Source organism: Corvus brachyrhynchos, unplaced genomic scaffold, assembly GCF_000691975.1.
Source record: "Corvus brachyrhynchos isolate BGI_N302 unplaced genomic scaffold, ASM69197v1 scaffold59, whole genome shotgun sequence".
Lineage (NCBI taxonomy): Eukaryota > Metazoa > Chordata > Aves > Passeriformes > Corvidae > Corvus > Corvus brachyrhynchos.
The window spans coordinates 1,028,474-1,044,980 of record NW_008246054.1 but is presented as its reverse complement, the minus strand read 5'-3'; the positions used below and the strand labels follow the sequence as shown (position 1 = coordinate 1,044,980).

Below are 16,507 nucleotides of genomic sequence, written 5' to 3'. Positions count from 1 at the left end.
GCTGGGCCCCGCCCCCCTCCTGGCGCCACGTTCCCGGAGCGTGCCTGCAGCAGGTGTGGCCAGCACTACTGTCTGCCAAACGCCGCTGCCTGCCCGCAGTCCCTGACTCCAGGGCCCACGCCGATAATGCGCGCGCGGCGAGGACTTTGGCGATAGCGTTCCCATTGACATTACCTTGTCCCCCGCATTCTTCCGATGCCACACACGCCTTCGCTCGGGGCGCGAGCGGCCTGGCCATGGCGGCGGGTGCAGATGCTGTGCAGGCAGCACGGGGAAGCGCTGGTGGTCTCCTCCCGGGGGGACTCATTGAAATATCAGTCACATAGTTCTGCATAATTGGGACTTGGATGCAGCCTCTCTTTATGTTTCCTCTTGGCAGTTGCCAACAACATGAAGCACTCCTGGGTCAAAATGACAGCCTTTTGTTTACTATTCCTGCTTATGTGCCTCATTTTCTTCAAGGATAAGAGCTCTTTATAGGAATCTTTATTGTGATGAGGTTAGCAGAGAGAAAGATTTCTCTCCAGCTTTCTCTCTCTCTTTCACAGCTGATTAGCAGGGTCGGCCCACGAGGACAGTGATGTGGAGCACAGACCCAGCACTCGCCTCAGGGTCCCCCGAGCCATGAGCCATCCTCTCCAGCACAGCCCCAACCTGCTGGCCTCCCAGCACCCACTCGTGGCACCACTCCCCTCCTACTCATGGCAGGCTGCAGGGAGGGGATCCACCACCCCAATAAAGGTACTGCAAAATCCAACTGACCCCAGAGGCTTGGACAGGAGCTTACCCACAGCACACACCTCCTCTCCATGCTCTTACAAGCCCAGCCATGGTGAACCATTCTTCATCTGACCCCTGCAGTGGTGACCAATCCCATCAAACGCATCTGCACTCGGCAAACTGAGATGTGAGAGACTTGTGATGGACCAGACAATGGAGATCCACCAGTCTGCTCCACTCAGAACTCTGGTTTTCAGGTATGAACTCCAAAAGGACAGTGACTGGGTAAGGGATAAGGAGAGATGTGGAAGCAGTTGGTGACAGGATGGGGAGAAGCTCATGGAATAGACACGAGCAGGGTGGACATCAATGGAGAACCTTCCCCAACTCTGGAAAAAGCCCCATGGGACCATCCCAGCAGATCTTTCACCCACTGCTGGACTGACTATGCTGCTGCAGGGAGGTGACCCAGCTGACCCCACAGCCCTGTCCCAGCCAGTGCCCATGGGGTGACACACTCCTGGGAACAGCCACTCCTGTCAAGAGGAAAGCAGCTTACCCTTGAAAGTTACTTTGCGAAGGTCAAGAGTGGGACTGTGACAGAGCAGCCTGACAAACGCATCTCCCTAAGTCCTTGGGCCCGATAATGTATGTCCCATGCAATGTTGACACTAGTGATCCACCAAAGATCAGGTTAACAAGTTTGACGTTAGTGACAGCGTGATTTGTTCCGCGCTGGCTCTGAATTCATAGAGCCGCTGGCCTTCGGTGATAAACTATTGCGCCGTGCACACGAGGCTGTGGCAGTTGTCACCCGCCAGAGCACCGAGATGAAAAGGAAGCAGAGCTCTAATCAAAATACAGTGGTCAGTAGGGGTTGAGCTGAAAATTAAAAGGTGCTGGTACTTTTCCCACTCCAGCCTCGCTTTCCAGGCAGCACCTCATGCCAGCACGGGGTGAGGGGAGAGGCTGCCTTGTCACCTCTGTGCAGCTCCAGCTTCGTTTGAAGGTGAGGACAAACCCATCACCCCACGTGCACAGAGCATCCTCTGCCACCTCCCGGGGAGCCCCACCACTGCCAACCTTCAGGGATCCCTCACAGGGAATAAATCCTGGGTGGCCCGGTGTCAGAGTGGCTGGAGCTGCTCTGCGGACACCGATGTAAATAAGGAAAATAACGCAAGGAGAAGGCAGGAGGCACGAGAGCACTCGGCGGAGGAGCAGGGCAGCGCGGGATGGAGGCGAGGCCCCGTGGGAGGGAGCAGCAGAGCGGGGCCGCTGCTCACCTGGAGCTGCCCCTCGTGGCAGCAGCTCCCAAGTGGGCCTTCTGTGCACTCCCATATGCAGGAGCATAAACATGGAAAGTGCTGCTGAGGCTTTTAACACACACCCACCTTGGCAAGACAAGGGATTGCTAAACCACTCCTGCAGTTCCTCACTCCAGAGCGCACTCCTCAAGCATCTCCAGTGCATTTGCTTGTTTGGATTGCACCTCCTCCTGCATGCCCTGCTCCTGCAGCACCCCATGGTGACAGTGACCCACCCGAACTGCTGCATGTTCTGGTCACCCCAGAGATCAGAACCCCTCGGTGACAGCAGTGCTGTGGCTGTGCTGTGCACGCAGGGGTGCAACAACCAAAAGGATAAAACCCATCCTCCTGCCTGCTCCCCTGGGACCCAGGAAGGAGATGGGGACCGCCACGCACCCATTGCTCGGCAGGGCCCAGAGTCCATGCAAACCTTCACTCTTCCATTGTCTCTATTCCTGTCACCCCTCAAGGTGCAAGTTTCCCCACCCACCCCTGCTCTCCGTTGAGGCCACTGCCAGTCCAGGCTGTGGCTGCTCTGGGCAGGGCTTGTGCCCTTATCCCAGTTCCCAGCCACAGCAGCAGCACACAGGCCTTTCCCACACCCACCAACCATTCCAGAAGCACAGCAGCTGCCACCCAGAGCAGCGCTGGGCTCCCCACCCTCATGGTGCCCTCCACCCTCATGGTGCCCTCCACCCTCATGGTGCCCTCCACCCTGAGAGAGAGCCGCCACCGAAAGGGGAAGGGACAAGCAGCCAGGAGACACCAGCAGTGCAGAACATTTCACATTTATTAGTTCATACAGCTAAACACTCACTAAACATGCATTCAACACTTATTGGTCACATTTCCACAGGTAGTCAAGTCCCAGAGCAGAGCAGCGGAGCAGGGGCAGGTCGGGCTGACACGGACCCGCCGGCAGAAACATTCATTTGGTCGTAGCGCGGTGAGGGGGCAGCTCCCGGTGCCCATTCCCCCCCAGGTGCAACAGGGCCAGACACACCCTCCTGCCCCAGCCCTGGCTCTGAGTGTGCCAATGTTCACCGTGTGTCATGCCGAGGCAACATCCTGCTTCCCTGATTTACACAAGGGATTGTGGGAAAAATGAACGGGAGAAACCACTTGGAACATCACCAAGAAGGATCCAACAACCAGGACTGACCCTCTTGGAAACATCCCTCAAACCAGCCAGGGGCTAACACCAGCAGCAAACCTGACCCGCTGCCTCTCCAGGCTGCCCATGACTGACACACGAGGAGCTGCGAGGTCCTGTGAGGTCCCAGGTTACAAACGCAGCCTCTGCACCAGGACTGAGCTGGAACCAGGCCTGTGGCTTGATGGGCACCAACAAAACCCAAACTGCCATGGGCCACAGCCTCCCCAGGGAGGGACACTGGAGCTCAGCCTCAGGCACGGGACACACAGCAGTGACAGGAGCCAAGCCCCAGCCCACGGGAAGGGAAACGCAACTCCAGCAATCACAGCCTCTCTTCCTCGCTGGCAACAGACACTGGCAGTATTTAGTTTTTCACACAATCCCTTTGAGATGATAAACAGGATGTCACACGAGGTAGTTTAGTTATGGAAATTGAGTCAATAATGTTATCAACTATTACAAGACATTTTATAAATTGAAAGAAAACAATGAATCACAAAAGGCTTTGTTAAGGTTGATCGTCATCTGGTCTCAATTTCTGTTTCTTTTTGCCCTTGGGGGCATTTCTTCCACTGAACCGTGTTGCTTCTTTCACAGACTTGTCAGAGGGCAGCTCACAGGAGCTATTTTTAATTTCTTTTTTCAAGGGAAAGACACTGCCTGGATTGGCCTCCCCAGCTTTTTGCAGGGCTGGTTTAAACTCAGATCTGCAGATCCTGGCTGAGGGTGCTGGGAGGGGGTTTCAGCCCTGCAAACTTTTGCTGACTCTCACTCAGTGCTGGCCCTGTCTGTGGCTGGGACCATTTGGACACTCACAGCAGCTGTAACCCCGCCAGAGTCACACACCAGTGCCTTTCTCAAATTGTCTGGCTGTGCCTACAACCATAGTGAGAAAGTTGTACTGATGAAAATTAAGAATTCATAAGCAACAAACAAAGTACAGAGCACTGGAACTGGCTGCCAGCGACACAATGAGAAATTCCTGTTTCCCCTTTTCCATGAATACTGAAACATATTTCACACCAAAGGCAGAGGGATGAGGCAATGCAGAAATAGAGCCCCACAGACAGAGCTGGTCCCCAGCTGCCAGGTGGTGCAAGGGCACAGCCTCATACAGCCCCGTGCACCTTCGGGATGCTCTGCCCACAGGACCACATCTGAGCCTTCAGCAGGCAAACTTCCCACAGCCAAACCCAAAGCTTTTCCCCAAAATCCCCACATGGGACTTTGGTCAGCTCTCAGCGGGTCCTCCAGACAAGTCATGAAAGAAGCAACTGTTGCAACATCAAAACTAGGGTTTCTCTGGGTCACATTTAAATACTTATCCCTGAGCTTCTGTGCATTGAAACAACACACCATGAACACAGAGAAACACCACAGCTTGATACTGATAGCTATGCACTCCCCTCCATTTACACATCATCTACAACTTAAAAATTAGTTCCATACTTTAACTAGTTCCCCAAGTTTCCCCCTTTCTCCTGCCTTTCATGTGGCAGGGATGATTGCCGCTTATTATCCTGAGAAATAACAACATTTTCACAGACACCGAGCTTCATAGTTTCAAATCAAAACCAAGAAGGAAGAAAGAATGAATGGGAAATAGCACATTCACAGGAGAATCTTTTTTTTTTTTCCTTTTTTCCTTTTAAAAAATGTAGTGAAGATAAAAGAAATTCAAGGGTTTTTTTTAAAAGTTGGTTTGAAGGACAAGACTTAAACTCCTTTACCTGAGGTGGCTGTGGGTCTGTGCAGAAGCCTGAGGAGCGAGGGCAGATCCTGCTGGCACAGAGGGGGACGGCAGCAGAGGCACTCGTGCCTCTGCATGGGTGGGCATGGGGCCACCAAGGACCCCACCAGCAAGTGAGAGCAGCCCAGGAGCCCTGCTGGCACCCCTGGGACCCCTCACTCTCATGGGCGCCCACAAAGCAACACCCCAGCACTGGGAAAACGGGTGGTACTGGGGTGGCAGCTGCCCTGTGCAGGTGCCTTGCAGCTGGCAATGCCACTGACCACTGGTCACTCTGAAAACGCCCTCTTTGGCCTGTGCGTGATGGGAGATGACAAAAGGTTTAAGAATTAAATCTCTGGATTTAAGAATTACAGAAGGATCCAGAGCCACTCCCTGATGGCCCAAAGCATGCAGTGCCTCTGCAGGAGTGAGAAGATGAAGGGCACTGGCACAGTTCACAGCTGAGCAGCATCCAGTGCCCGTGGGAAGTGAGGGAGCGCGAGGTCCGGCTGCAGCAGCTCTGCCCAGAGCCCAGCAGCGCTGCGGACCCCTGAGCACCCTGGCTGTCCCTCATCCCCCTGCCCTCTTGCAGGGCTGGGCATGCTGAGGACAGGGACTGGCTACTGACCCACACTGAGGGGTCAAGGCTCAGCCCACTTGGCAAGAGCCTGAGCTGAAGTGGAAGAGAACTCACTGACTTTCCAGAAGGTTCTGTTGAGGCCCTGGGATCTGGCAGTCGCGCTGGGACCGAGCCCCGTGAGCAGTGACCCCTTCCAGCTGCACCACAGAGCGAGGCCTCCTGAGCAGCCTCCCCTGAGCACGTGAGCCTGAGCACTTCAAATTTATGTTCCAAATCTCTGTTCGGATTAAAAGTAACTCTTCAGCTCTCTATCTGCACAGATGCTTTGAAGGAGAAGAGGGGTCAGCCAGCCAATTTATCTTTCAAATCGGGGATAAAAATTGACTTGTCATGGCAGAAAATTCTACCAAAGACTATTATTGTTGATTGATTTCTCTATGACAGAAGGTCAGATAAGCAAGAGCAGATAGATACCAAAGATAATGAACTTCCCCCTACTAGCATTAAGCACAAATAAAATATGAGTCCCTGTAAACTGAATGTTACGTGAAGAATGGAACAAAAATTCCAGCCTTTCCAGGGTGTCCTTCAAACCAAATTCACAAATACATCTACCTAACGTCTCTACGTCTCTAGCTACATTCCTACCTTCTCATAATACCTGAGTTTGCAATGCAACACATTCACATTACCCTGTTTAAAAAACACAAGTCATTAGAGGACTTGGTGCAGAAGATATCAGGAATGACTGTCCGGTGATTCCGTCTGGTCTGTTTGCTGCTTCCTTACCTGTCAGTTCAGGAAGGATTTTCTACTCCCATAGCAAATGGGTATTTGGGAACGGATACTGCTGCCAATCAACCTTTGTAAAATTTGCTTTCGACAACAGAAAGTGGAACATTCATGTCCGTTTGTCATCATAACTGAATTTAGGTTTTTGGTTGTTGTTGGTACAGCATTAGTTTTGGGACGATATTTTGGAAAACCACAGATTACTCAATAGATTACTTTTGTTGGATAGCTGGCAACAAGATGACTGCTTTTATGTACACTAATTAAAACACTTATTCATCAACAGATTATAATAACTCAGTAACTGTAGAATAAAATCACTCCTATGCAATTTTAACAATTCCTTGAGTGTATAAAACAGCAAGCCAGAAATAACCCGTAATAAAAAGATCATATCAAGCTATTTGGAAATTAAACTTAAAAGCTGAGAAATACATTCTAACTTAGAAACAGGTAAACTAAAATCTTCCCCTGAACACGTGAGGTATCGGCTGTATGCAGAAGGCTTTCCTGAGAATACACACGTGTCTCATTGTACTGTCAGAAAGTAAATGAGATTTATGGAACCACCTTTGGATGTGAAGCTCCATCGAGCTGGGCCCAGCAGCTGTTACCCGTAACATCCTGTTTAAATAATGAAAAATGAACAGCTATGGACTTTTAGAAAAGGGAAACCATTGAGCTGGGAGATGCCCAAGCAGGATGCTCACGGTGAGGCAGCAGCAGGGCCCTGCCGTGCTCTGACCGCAGCCATCGGCACCACCACGGCCTGACCGGGACGTGCCAAACCAGCAGGTCACAGCCTGCCTTGGGCTGCAACCCAGGGAGCACCCGCTGGGCCAGGGGGAGGGAGGGAAAGACGACTTTGGTGAATGGGATTTTTCTCCTGCTCACCATCACATTCATGCACAGCAGCTGCAGCCCGTCTGAGCTGTGCTCGCTCTGTGCCACGCAGCTGTCACCAGGGAAAGACAAGAAGGTAGTGACTCATCCTTCCTACCCTGAAGGAACAAAAGTTGTTTCCACCAATATTTTTAAATCAGCATTCAAACACTTATTGAGGAGCCACCTTGCTAAGTGAATGCCAGATTTACATCTAAGGAGGCAGGGAAGGAAATCCAGCCAAGGCTGTCTAGGAAAATGACTGAGTCTTTGAATATTAATTCCTAATGAAGGAGAGGAGAGCAAGAGCATCTCATCCAACCTCCCCACCACGAGCAGGAAATCAAGAGGTCACTCAAGAGAATGCCCAAGTTTAGCTAAACACCAGCACTTAGCAATCACTCAATCAGTTAATCAGCTGTCATTAAACCAGTTCTCCATCTGGAGTCGTGGGGAGCTTGCGAGATGGAAAATCCAAGCCTTGCAACACCTAGAACACAGCAGGTCGCCAAGCACAGCAGTAATGTTCTTTTTCCTGGGATTCCACAAGGAACAGCACAGTTCTGGCAGGATATAACTATGGAACATCCATTCCCTGAGTCCAGCAGAGAAAGCCATGCCAGAGGACACTGGAGTCCCTCCCCCCACTACACAGGGCCCATTTAGCACAGCATACATTAACTACTCCCAAAACGGGGATTGCTTCAATGCAGAAGCCTCAGGAGTCAGGTACCATGCTGGAGGAACACACTAATGGGGGCAATCCTGCCTCTTCTCTAAGTAGGATTTTCCTGCTTTTGTAAACCTAAAATGGATTTTAAGGAAGTGATGATAAAGTCCTTGCAGTTCTCTAGCAACAGTAGCACCTTTGTGTAATGCCAGGAGCCTGTTATGAACCCTTGAACACAATTTCAGAGAAATTGGCAGGTGTTGTGGCAACAGTAAGAGGGCAGCTGGCCAGGAGGGGCTGGGGCAGACCCCACCTGGAGCTCCCCAGATGGGACAGGGCCAGCAAGCCCCTTGGAGCACTGCCATCCCACTGAGAAACCTGCAACTGGAAACCACCAGGGGAAAAGAAATCAACTGCCTACACAGACTTCTCCTTCTCCACTCCCTGCCTTTTTAAAATTAAAGAAAAAGCTTGGCACTTCTCTAGCACCCACTTCTCCAAAGTCGTCCCTTTGGGATACTAACAGCTCTGTTGACATTTGCTCTCTATGACAAATGCTTTTGGATGCAAATCATGGAAAGAGCAGTTCGTGAACAGCATCTTCTCTTTGAGGTAGTCTTAGTCATCTCGGTCCCCAGCCCCAAATACAAAAGAACTAATCCTAACAAACACTGTAACATTAAACATCTTCACATTCTGTAAACCACTGGAGAATGCATTTGCTGCATTCTTACAGAACCATGTGCATCGTGTTGAAGATCATACATTCAACTCTGTCGTGAAATAAATATATAGGAAAAAGAGTAAAAAACCAAAAACAAACAAAAAAAAGATTCTTGCTACACGGGCAGGGAGGCCACTGCCCTGTCTCCTGCCTGGATGGCGTTTGCCCCTCTCCCGGGGTGAGCCAGCTCCCAGCCCGAGGCTCAGCATAAGGCACCGGCCGGGGCCAGCTGCGCTCACTCTTTGCTCACGCTCGTCTTGCAGGAATGTAGAACAGCCTTAAAAAGGAGAGGCAGCTGCTCCAGGGGGACATTCACCATTTTTCCTGGTAAGAAAGAAACCAGAATTAGCAGCCACTCCTGAATCAGATTTCAGAGACACCTAAGCCAGCAGCACTGGAGATGATTTTACCTTGAACTTCTCACAGAAACAGTTAATCATCCTACAGCTACATCAGACATTTGATATTCATTTTGACACAATATGATTTATTATTTACCGACAGAAAGCAAAATAAATGGGCAAAGTTAGATCAAAATGATTTCTCCACAATGGAGCAGTATTTACAGAAACTGGAAAAGACTAAATCCCATCTCAACCCAAAGTGCCTTGTTGATCTGCATGACTAAATTACAAGAGCTACTCTGAGATTATTATCTAGTTCATTATGATGAAGTAGGATGAAGCATATGGAGCCTTGACACAGGGAGGCAAGCATCTCCCTCTGCCATAACATTCAGAAACAAACAGTTTTAGTACCACCAGACCTTGGAGATCTAATTAGTGACACAACTGCAGTTGGGAATTCACCTGCAGATTTCCAAGGTCCAGACAAGTGGAAACATGGAGGTTCAGGTCTGCCTGAACTCTGCTGATCACTTTCTGCTTAGTTCAGGGATCTCTTTAATTCTCATGAGATACCTACTCAAACCAGGATTATACCCTTTTGAGACAAAATGCCCCCCATCTGGCAGTGAAAGAAGAAAAGGGGAGAATAAACGATGCACTTAAAGGGTGTCAGGTTGGAGCAAGGCACCTCTTCCTGGAGCAGGACTAACCCCGTGCCCACCAACATCACCAGGACACCTTCCCAAAAGCCCCTCTGACTGGGTGAGCTCAGGGCAATGGGATGGGCTTAAAGATGAGCAGAAGCTCTGACAGGAAGAGGTCCCACACAAACATCCTTAACCAAAGTCCACAAGAATTTCACTGCAGTAAGTTAATTATCATTTAAAAGCAAATTTCACTCCTTGCTCCCAGCGGGAGAAGTGCTCAGAAGTTACCTGCAATATACCGTATCTCTGGCAAACACATCATTAAATCCGGGAAGCGGTTTGGCTGGTGGGGGTATTTGTACTCCGTGAAGTCCTGGCAAACGTACCAGTACCGCTTATTCAGCTGCTCCAGTTGGGAGGCGTTGGTCAGACCCCTGATATCTGGAAAAGAATACAATTAAGAGTAATGAAAGCAAGAACATCTCAGGAGAGCAGCAGCCTCGCGCTTACTGCCACTTCTTCAGGACAGACTGATTTCTGTCACTCTGATCTGGGTCCCTGCTTTGGAGACAGGCTTCCAGCACCTGGTTAGACCAATACAAAATTCCCATCTCCCTTCCTGCTGTGCCTGCATCATAGATGTGTCTTTACATGAGCGTCTGGATCCAGGATTTCCCTCCACAAAAGGCTGGGAAGAGAACAGCTAATGTCCTACACTGCTCATCTGCAGCTCAATGAATGCTCTTGGAGAGAACAGCCCCAGCAACCTGAAATCCCTGCCTGGCACAACACAGCCAGGTGTCAGGGTTTGGTCCTCACAGCAGACCAGTGTAACACCTCCTCAGACAGAACACATTGGTTTTAGCTGTCTCATCTTGGCTGAGGACAATGCTCAGTTCTATAATTCAAGATATCATCACATTTCTCCCCGTCTGCTTATGAATTATGTCACAGGAGCTTTATAAACTTGTCAAGTTCTTATTTTTAAATTTAGCTTTGCCAATGTCAGGCAACACACACATAGGAAAAATGGACAGGCAGGAAGTCCCACTGGCAGCATGCAGTGTGACCAGTGGCATTGGCACTGCCGGGTCCTGGGGAGGATCCGGCACGGGAGCGAGGAAGCTGAGGAGCCTCAGAGCAGGCTCGGTGCTTGGAGACCATCTGACGGAAGAGGCATTGATCTACTGCCCAAAAGCTGACTTTTAAAAATAAGTCTCAGGTATTTCACATAAAAAATTGCAAACTTCAACTAAAAATAAAAGAAGACAGGAAGTTAATGAAAATACATTTTGGAAAACAATGGAGACAGCTCGAAAAGTGCATTATCCAGTGTCAGGAAACTGCCCAGGGAAGCAAACCGGAACCTCAGCCCGGCACAGATTGAAGCGTCAGCATTATCTCCCTCTGGAAATGAGTGGGGGAGGAGGGAGTCTGCAGCACAATTTTACAGACTGCAACTATCTTTCATAGTACAAAAGACTTCGGAGACATTTATTTCCAAAATTACAGCTGAACACTATTCACTGAGCATTTGTCTCTGCATGGATTTTGAAATGCCCAGGGTCCTGAAGCAGCCTGAACTGTCAGCTTTAATATGCCACTTAATCAACAGGAGGATACAGCCCTTTCCTAGGCTGCACTCATGGCCTGCATGTACATACTTCATTCGTGATTACCTTTCACTTTGTAGAGTCAGATTTAGGTATAGAACCTAAAAAGCAGGAACCCAGCTAAGTGACCTAAGGATATACCCTGAAGGTAAACATGTTAACAAGCCAGAAAAGCTCTAAAAAAGGGAGGACCAGTCTTACAAATTCACCCTTTGAAGCATAAAAATGAACAAGTGAGGCTGGTACCTCCTCTTTGCCGACTCACCTTGGTTTAGGAAGTTGATGGCTTTCATGCACGCGTACTCCTCGTTGCTGACCTTCAGCTGGCTGAACTTGCGAAAGAGGTAGATCAGCCGCTCCATCACCTCCATCCCCTCTTCACTGAATCTGGAGGACAGAGATCACACATCAGCACACACAGCACACGGACTGAACAGTGAAGATGAAGCTTATTAAAGTAACTTCAGAGATTTTAACATCTTGCAAGATAATTTTTAAAAATTTCGTCAAAACTGCCTGAAGTCTGCTGGTACCAAAAATAAGGAGGAAAATGTCTCAGTTACAAATGCAGAATCATAGAACCATGGAATGGTTTGGGTGGAAATGACCTCAAAGCTCATCCAGTTCCATCCCCCTGCCATGGGCAGGGATACCTTCCACTAGACCATGTTTCTCAGAGCCCCATCCAGCCTGGCCCAGGGATGGGGAGTCCATGATCTACAGATATTTGTAGGAAAAAAACCTCTCTTGGTGATTCAGTTCACCACCAGCCTGTTCTGACAGCAGAGAAGGTTTCACAGAGTCAGGAATCTGCAGTGAAGCTGGTGACAGAGATGGGTGAGACGGGGCACACTGATGCACAGGGAACACAAACCTCCCCCAAACCCCCTGGGAAATTTCCTGATGGGGATTTTGTGGGCGCAAAATGAGATCCTCCTGCTAAAGAGGGTGCCACACTTCATCAGGAGTAATACCCCATGTGCATCACAGAAAAGCCATGGGGAAGGACCAGGCTGGAGTGGAGCGGGAGGGTGTGGAGGGCTGTGGGTGTCTGCAGGCACCTTCATCATCCCACGCTTGCCCAGGGCCAGAACAGCCTCTTGGGAACACATCTCACAGCAATACCCCCAGCTTCAAAGAAACCACATATTGCAGAAGCACTCAGAAGTGGGACAGAAGTGTTTCGGGAAGCTTCAGTGTGCTCTGGCATTGTGCAGCACAAAGAATAAGAGCACAGCCAGCAAGCCATCTCTGAATAGAACAGAAATAGAACCTTTTTCACTGAATAATACCTTATTTTGGCATGTGTGTTTGTTTACTTCAAAGTTATTTGTAAAATGCATGATGGAGTTTGACCTCTGTGAAGTGAAAACAAGCTGTCTGAACTCCAGGTCAGTTCTTCAAGAAAGTAATATTGTAAGTGATGAAAGCCTTGTCGGCTAATCTAAAGTTGTACAAGTTTTCTTGCTCTCCAGTTGACATTAAAAATCTTGCAGGTGCAAGATTGCAAAGCTCAAGAAGTTAATGAGCACAAAGACCACTCAGTCATCTGCTGGGTTTAATTGTTTTTAGAGCATGCACATTTTTACCAGCCACTCATCACTACATAAATCCAGGAGAGCTCTTCTCTCATCCCTGCAGTTGAACTGTCTTACTTTTCTGCGCATACTTTCCTCCCCCTTTCAAACAAAGCTGTTCTGTTTTTCACAGCCCTATTTCTTCTCGAGGACTGACTCCTCCACACACTTTTCCTCACAGTTTACACCAGGCAAGTTTCTGGCTGGGAGTTATCAGGATCAGCTGGGGAGGAGGGGGAAGGGAAGTGCTATCAGGAGTGATGGGGGAGGTCAGGAGTCTATTCATTTCATATTCATCTTCAGAAAAACAGTACAATAAAAGAAAACATTTGATCTAGCAGGCAAACAGAACATTTAGCCAGCTGTTAGAGGCAATTAAAACACAGGGGCTGGGGAGCTCATCCTATGCCTTTGTTTGTCACCTATGCTTTAGCACTGCTCTTGTCATTTTGCTAAATAAGAGCAGAGATTAACCCTGAAGTGCCAGACCATCCCTGCTCAGTGAGATTTCTCCAACCAGGTGTGAGCTCTAACGAAATTCCCTTTGCAGTCACTCCTGATCAATGCCAGTGGAGCCGGGGCCTCTCTGAGAATGCCCACAAATGGGACACCTCTCCAAAAGGGCCCCTCTCAAATCCAAAGGGACCAGCTTTTCCATGAGTGCTTTGGACAGGGAGACTGATACCCATGAGCTATCCCACTGCTGCTGGAGGCAGTCAAGCCATGGCTGAAGGACCATGAAGACAAGTGGGAGGGAGCCACACAGCTCCAAACTCTCATCTCTGCAGCTTCCCACTAAATGGCTTTTTGGGTGTGCATTCTCCCAGGTTACTAATGACAATTAATGACACTTGAAAAGCTAAATCACAAGAAGAGACTGCAGACGCATTCCTCTCCCAAGAACACCTATTTTCATCCATGTGCACAGATCTTCTCTGAAGGACCTTCAAGACGACCAGCTCTGAATTGCCGGTTTCTGCAGGGCGAGGATTCCTCCTTTGTCTTGCTGTCTTACCTCTCGCTTGCATTTACCACAAACTCAAAATGAAACAAACCCTTCTCTTGTGAGGGTCTGACCAGGACAGCAGGAACAAAAGGACAGCTGAATGCAGGAACAAGTGTCATTGTGGTTTTCTATGACCCTCAGTGCTCCTCGCAGGAGCGGCACCAGATGCACGATGAATGGCTGCGCAGAGCAGCGCCGCAGAGGAACCTGTCCCAGGAAATGAGACACCTGGGTCCAGCTCTCCGCTCCCTGCCATGGGCTCAGCCAGCCAGTGCCTCTGCTTGTTACAACAGATGCACAAAGGAGCCCCCAAGAACCACGAGACGCTGCAATGGCCGAGGATCACAGCAGCGTTTCAAATCTCTGCTCATCAGACATCGGATCCCCCGGTGACTCCGGCAGCATCGCAAGCACAGCAAGGGCAGAGAGCGAGGGGCAGGTGTTTAAAGGGAGGATGGGCAGCAGTTTCCCTAAATCCTACCTATTCTGCCATAGTACTGTGAGATTGTGACTCTACTACCAAAAGAAGAATCTGTCTGGCACCAAGACTACAAAATAAAATATCCAAACCAAAAAACAACACCCCTGACCAAAATGATAAATGAAAGGCAGGTTCCTCAGAGCATCAGATAGTCTGTACCATGGAAAAAACAAGAACTAAGTTGCAACATCTTTAAATTTATGTAACCAAAACAATGAAATAGCAATTAATAATGAACACTTTGATAATACAGACAACCAGCTTTGTGAACAACCTTTCCACTGGCCCAAAGGGTTTTTAAGTAAGACTTTCTTTCCTTTGTGTCAGGGTTACCCAAAGCGTTGGTTAGTTTTACCCTCCTCATAAAAAGGTGGCTTGTAAGGCTGTGTTGGAGGACAACAGCATTGCTACATGAAATTCAAACAGCCCCACACAGCAGTGTGCCCTTCCCCTGCAGAAGGAAGTTGTGATCCAGCACTGACTAACCAGGATGTGCTTTCTAAGCCTGGAACAACTGTTCCCTAAGAAATAGAGAAGGAAAACAGCCACAGGTGAAGTGACCTGTCCCCAGAGGTGGTCAGAGGACACCTGACTGTTGGGCTCCCCATGGCTCCTCCTCTCCAGATCTCGCTGCCTCACCCTGGGCTCAGCCCATCTCACCTGTGCAGCTCGTCGTCAGAGGGAGAGTACTTGGAGGTGACATCCGCAAGGTCACCAAAGATCTGCTTGCTGTAAACAGTCAGCGAGGAGAGCAGGATCAGCTCCTGCCACGTAGAGCTGAGCAGGCAGGTATAGTCCTTGATGGAGAGTTCGCAGAAGAACGGCAGCTTCTTGATCCAAGCAATCTGCCTGAAAAGCAATTCATCCGCCAGACGACACAGCAATGCAAACAGCTCTGCCTGAGTCACTTTATACCTGCAGGCACAGTTAATACAAAGGCAGAAAAAACATTAAAAACTTTTAATGACATCACCTGATGAGGCACTTGAAAACAAGGCAAATGCCAAAGGAATTTGGCAGTACCCATGGTCAGCACCCACCCTGCCCGGGCAGGGGCTGAGGGGAGTCCCTGCAGCCCCTGGGGTCACCCACCTGCCCAGCACCCAGCCTGGCCAGACCACGTAGCCTGGAACCCCACGCCAGGCCCGTGCACCCCAGCTCCAGCCCCAGGCAAGATGGGATGGGGGCTGGTTTGGTGCTTGCACTGTGGCTGCATCTCGCCCCAGGGGATGCGCCCGCCGTGCCCGCGTGTCACACGCACCCGTCCTCGATGAGCATGGGGGTGCCAAGCGGCTCCAGGTCCTCGGCACACACCAGCTGGGTGATCAGGCTGTGCGACTGCGGGTCCAGGCTGCGCGTCTGCGGCGGCACCAGCGCCGAGTGGGCGGAGTAGCTAAAAAGGTGCGGCAGGTACTGGTAGTGCGTGGACACCGGCGTGCCCAGGTACTGATCCCTGAGTGCAGCGAACCCGTTCAGCTCCACGGACCTACTGGAAAAGGAAAAGCTCTTTAATACACCCCAAAACTCCACCTGATTCATTACAACATCGCACCCAGCTCCATCAGAAACGTTAACAAAAATAGGGAAAGCAAACAGAGTGGAAATGCCTTTGTGTTTAGACCCTACTGTGGAAAGAGCCCAGTGTGCACTGGCCACATGTCCAGCCTGGCCGGGCACTGGTTCCATGTGGTGGAAATCTGGGAGCTGCTGCTGAGCTGCCATTCAGGGAGCAAAGCAGAAACCCACCTGTGCCCAGCCTTTCCACCCCAGCTTCCTTACAGGGCCAGAATTTAGGATTTCACATTAAGTACTTACACAGCCAGTGAACACAAACAAGGCCAAGCTTAAGCTGCAACTGAAAGTAGATGGGATCTGAGATTTTTGCTGTGTTTGCAACCAAAGGCTGCATCAGGAACTGCGTCAGGAGGTTTGCACTCGCAGTAGCCAACTTTAATATAACACCATCAATTACTAACACAAATGGTTTTATTTTCAAAATCTGAGCACAGTGCAGAGAAAGAGCTTATGCAGAATGAGCAGCGAAGGGTGATAAAGTTCTCAAGATCTGCAGAAAACACAATCAATATAAATTGAGGTATATTTTAAATGTAATTTTAACTCAAGATTGTCCTCCTTTGCTCATGAACATCTCGCGCCCCAGTTCAATTTTTTTCAATCCAGTGCCAGTTTGTCTTAGAACACAATCAGAGAGGTAAGAACCTGCTGCATTGACCAGTTTACACAGAAATGCCCTCACATGTTTTCTCTAC

The 16,507-nt window shown here is 49.6% G+C and overlaps 2 protein-coding genes across 4 annotated transcripts in view; both read right to left on the bottom strand.

Annotated features, from left to right (window-relative positions):
* Positions 1-238, bottom strand: part of NR5A1 (nuclear receptor subfamily 5 group A member 1) — a 23,358-nt gene extending 23,120 nt beyond the window's left edge. Inside the window, exon 1 of the mRNA XM_017745389.1 lies at positions 108-238. Coding sequence (XP_017600878.1) covers positions 108-238 — 131 coding nt within the window. The remainder of the gene's footprint in view (positions 1-107) is intronic.
* A 2,564-nt stretch (positions 239-2,802) lies between these two features.
* NR6A1 (nuclear receptor subfamily 6 group A member 1) overlaps positions 2,803-16,507 on the bottom strand; it is a 72,146-nt gene continuing 58,441 nt past the window's right edge. For 2 of the 3 annotated variants that reach the window (XM_017745590.1, XM_017745588.1), the window contains 5 exons: positions 15,499-15,726; positions 14,898-15,152; positions 11,439-11,560; positions 9,849-10,001; positions 2,803-8,890 (listed from right to left, as the gene is read on the bottom strand). In XM_017745590.1, the coding sequence (XP_017601079.1) occupies positions 8,802-8,890; positions 9,849-10,001; positions 11,439-11,560; positions 14,898-15,152; positions 15,499-15,726 (847 nt within the window). In that variant the 3' untranslated portion in view covers positions 2,803-8,801. The remainder of the gene's footprint in view (positions 8,891-9,848; positions 10,002-11,438; positions 11,561-14,897; positions 15,153-15,498; positions 15,727-16,507) is intronic. The other variant, XM_017745589.1, reaches the window with a different exon arrangement.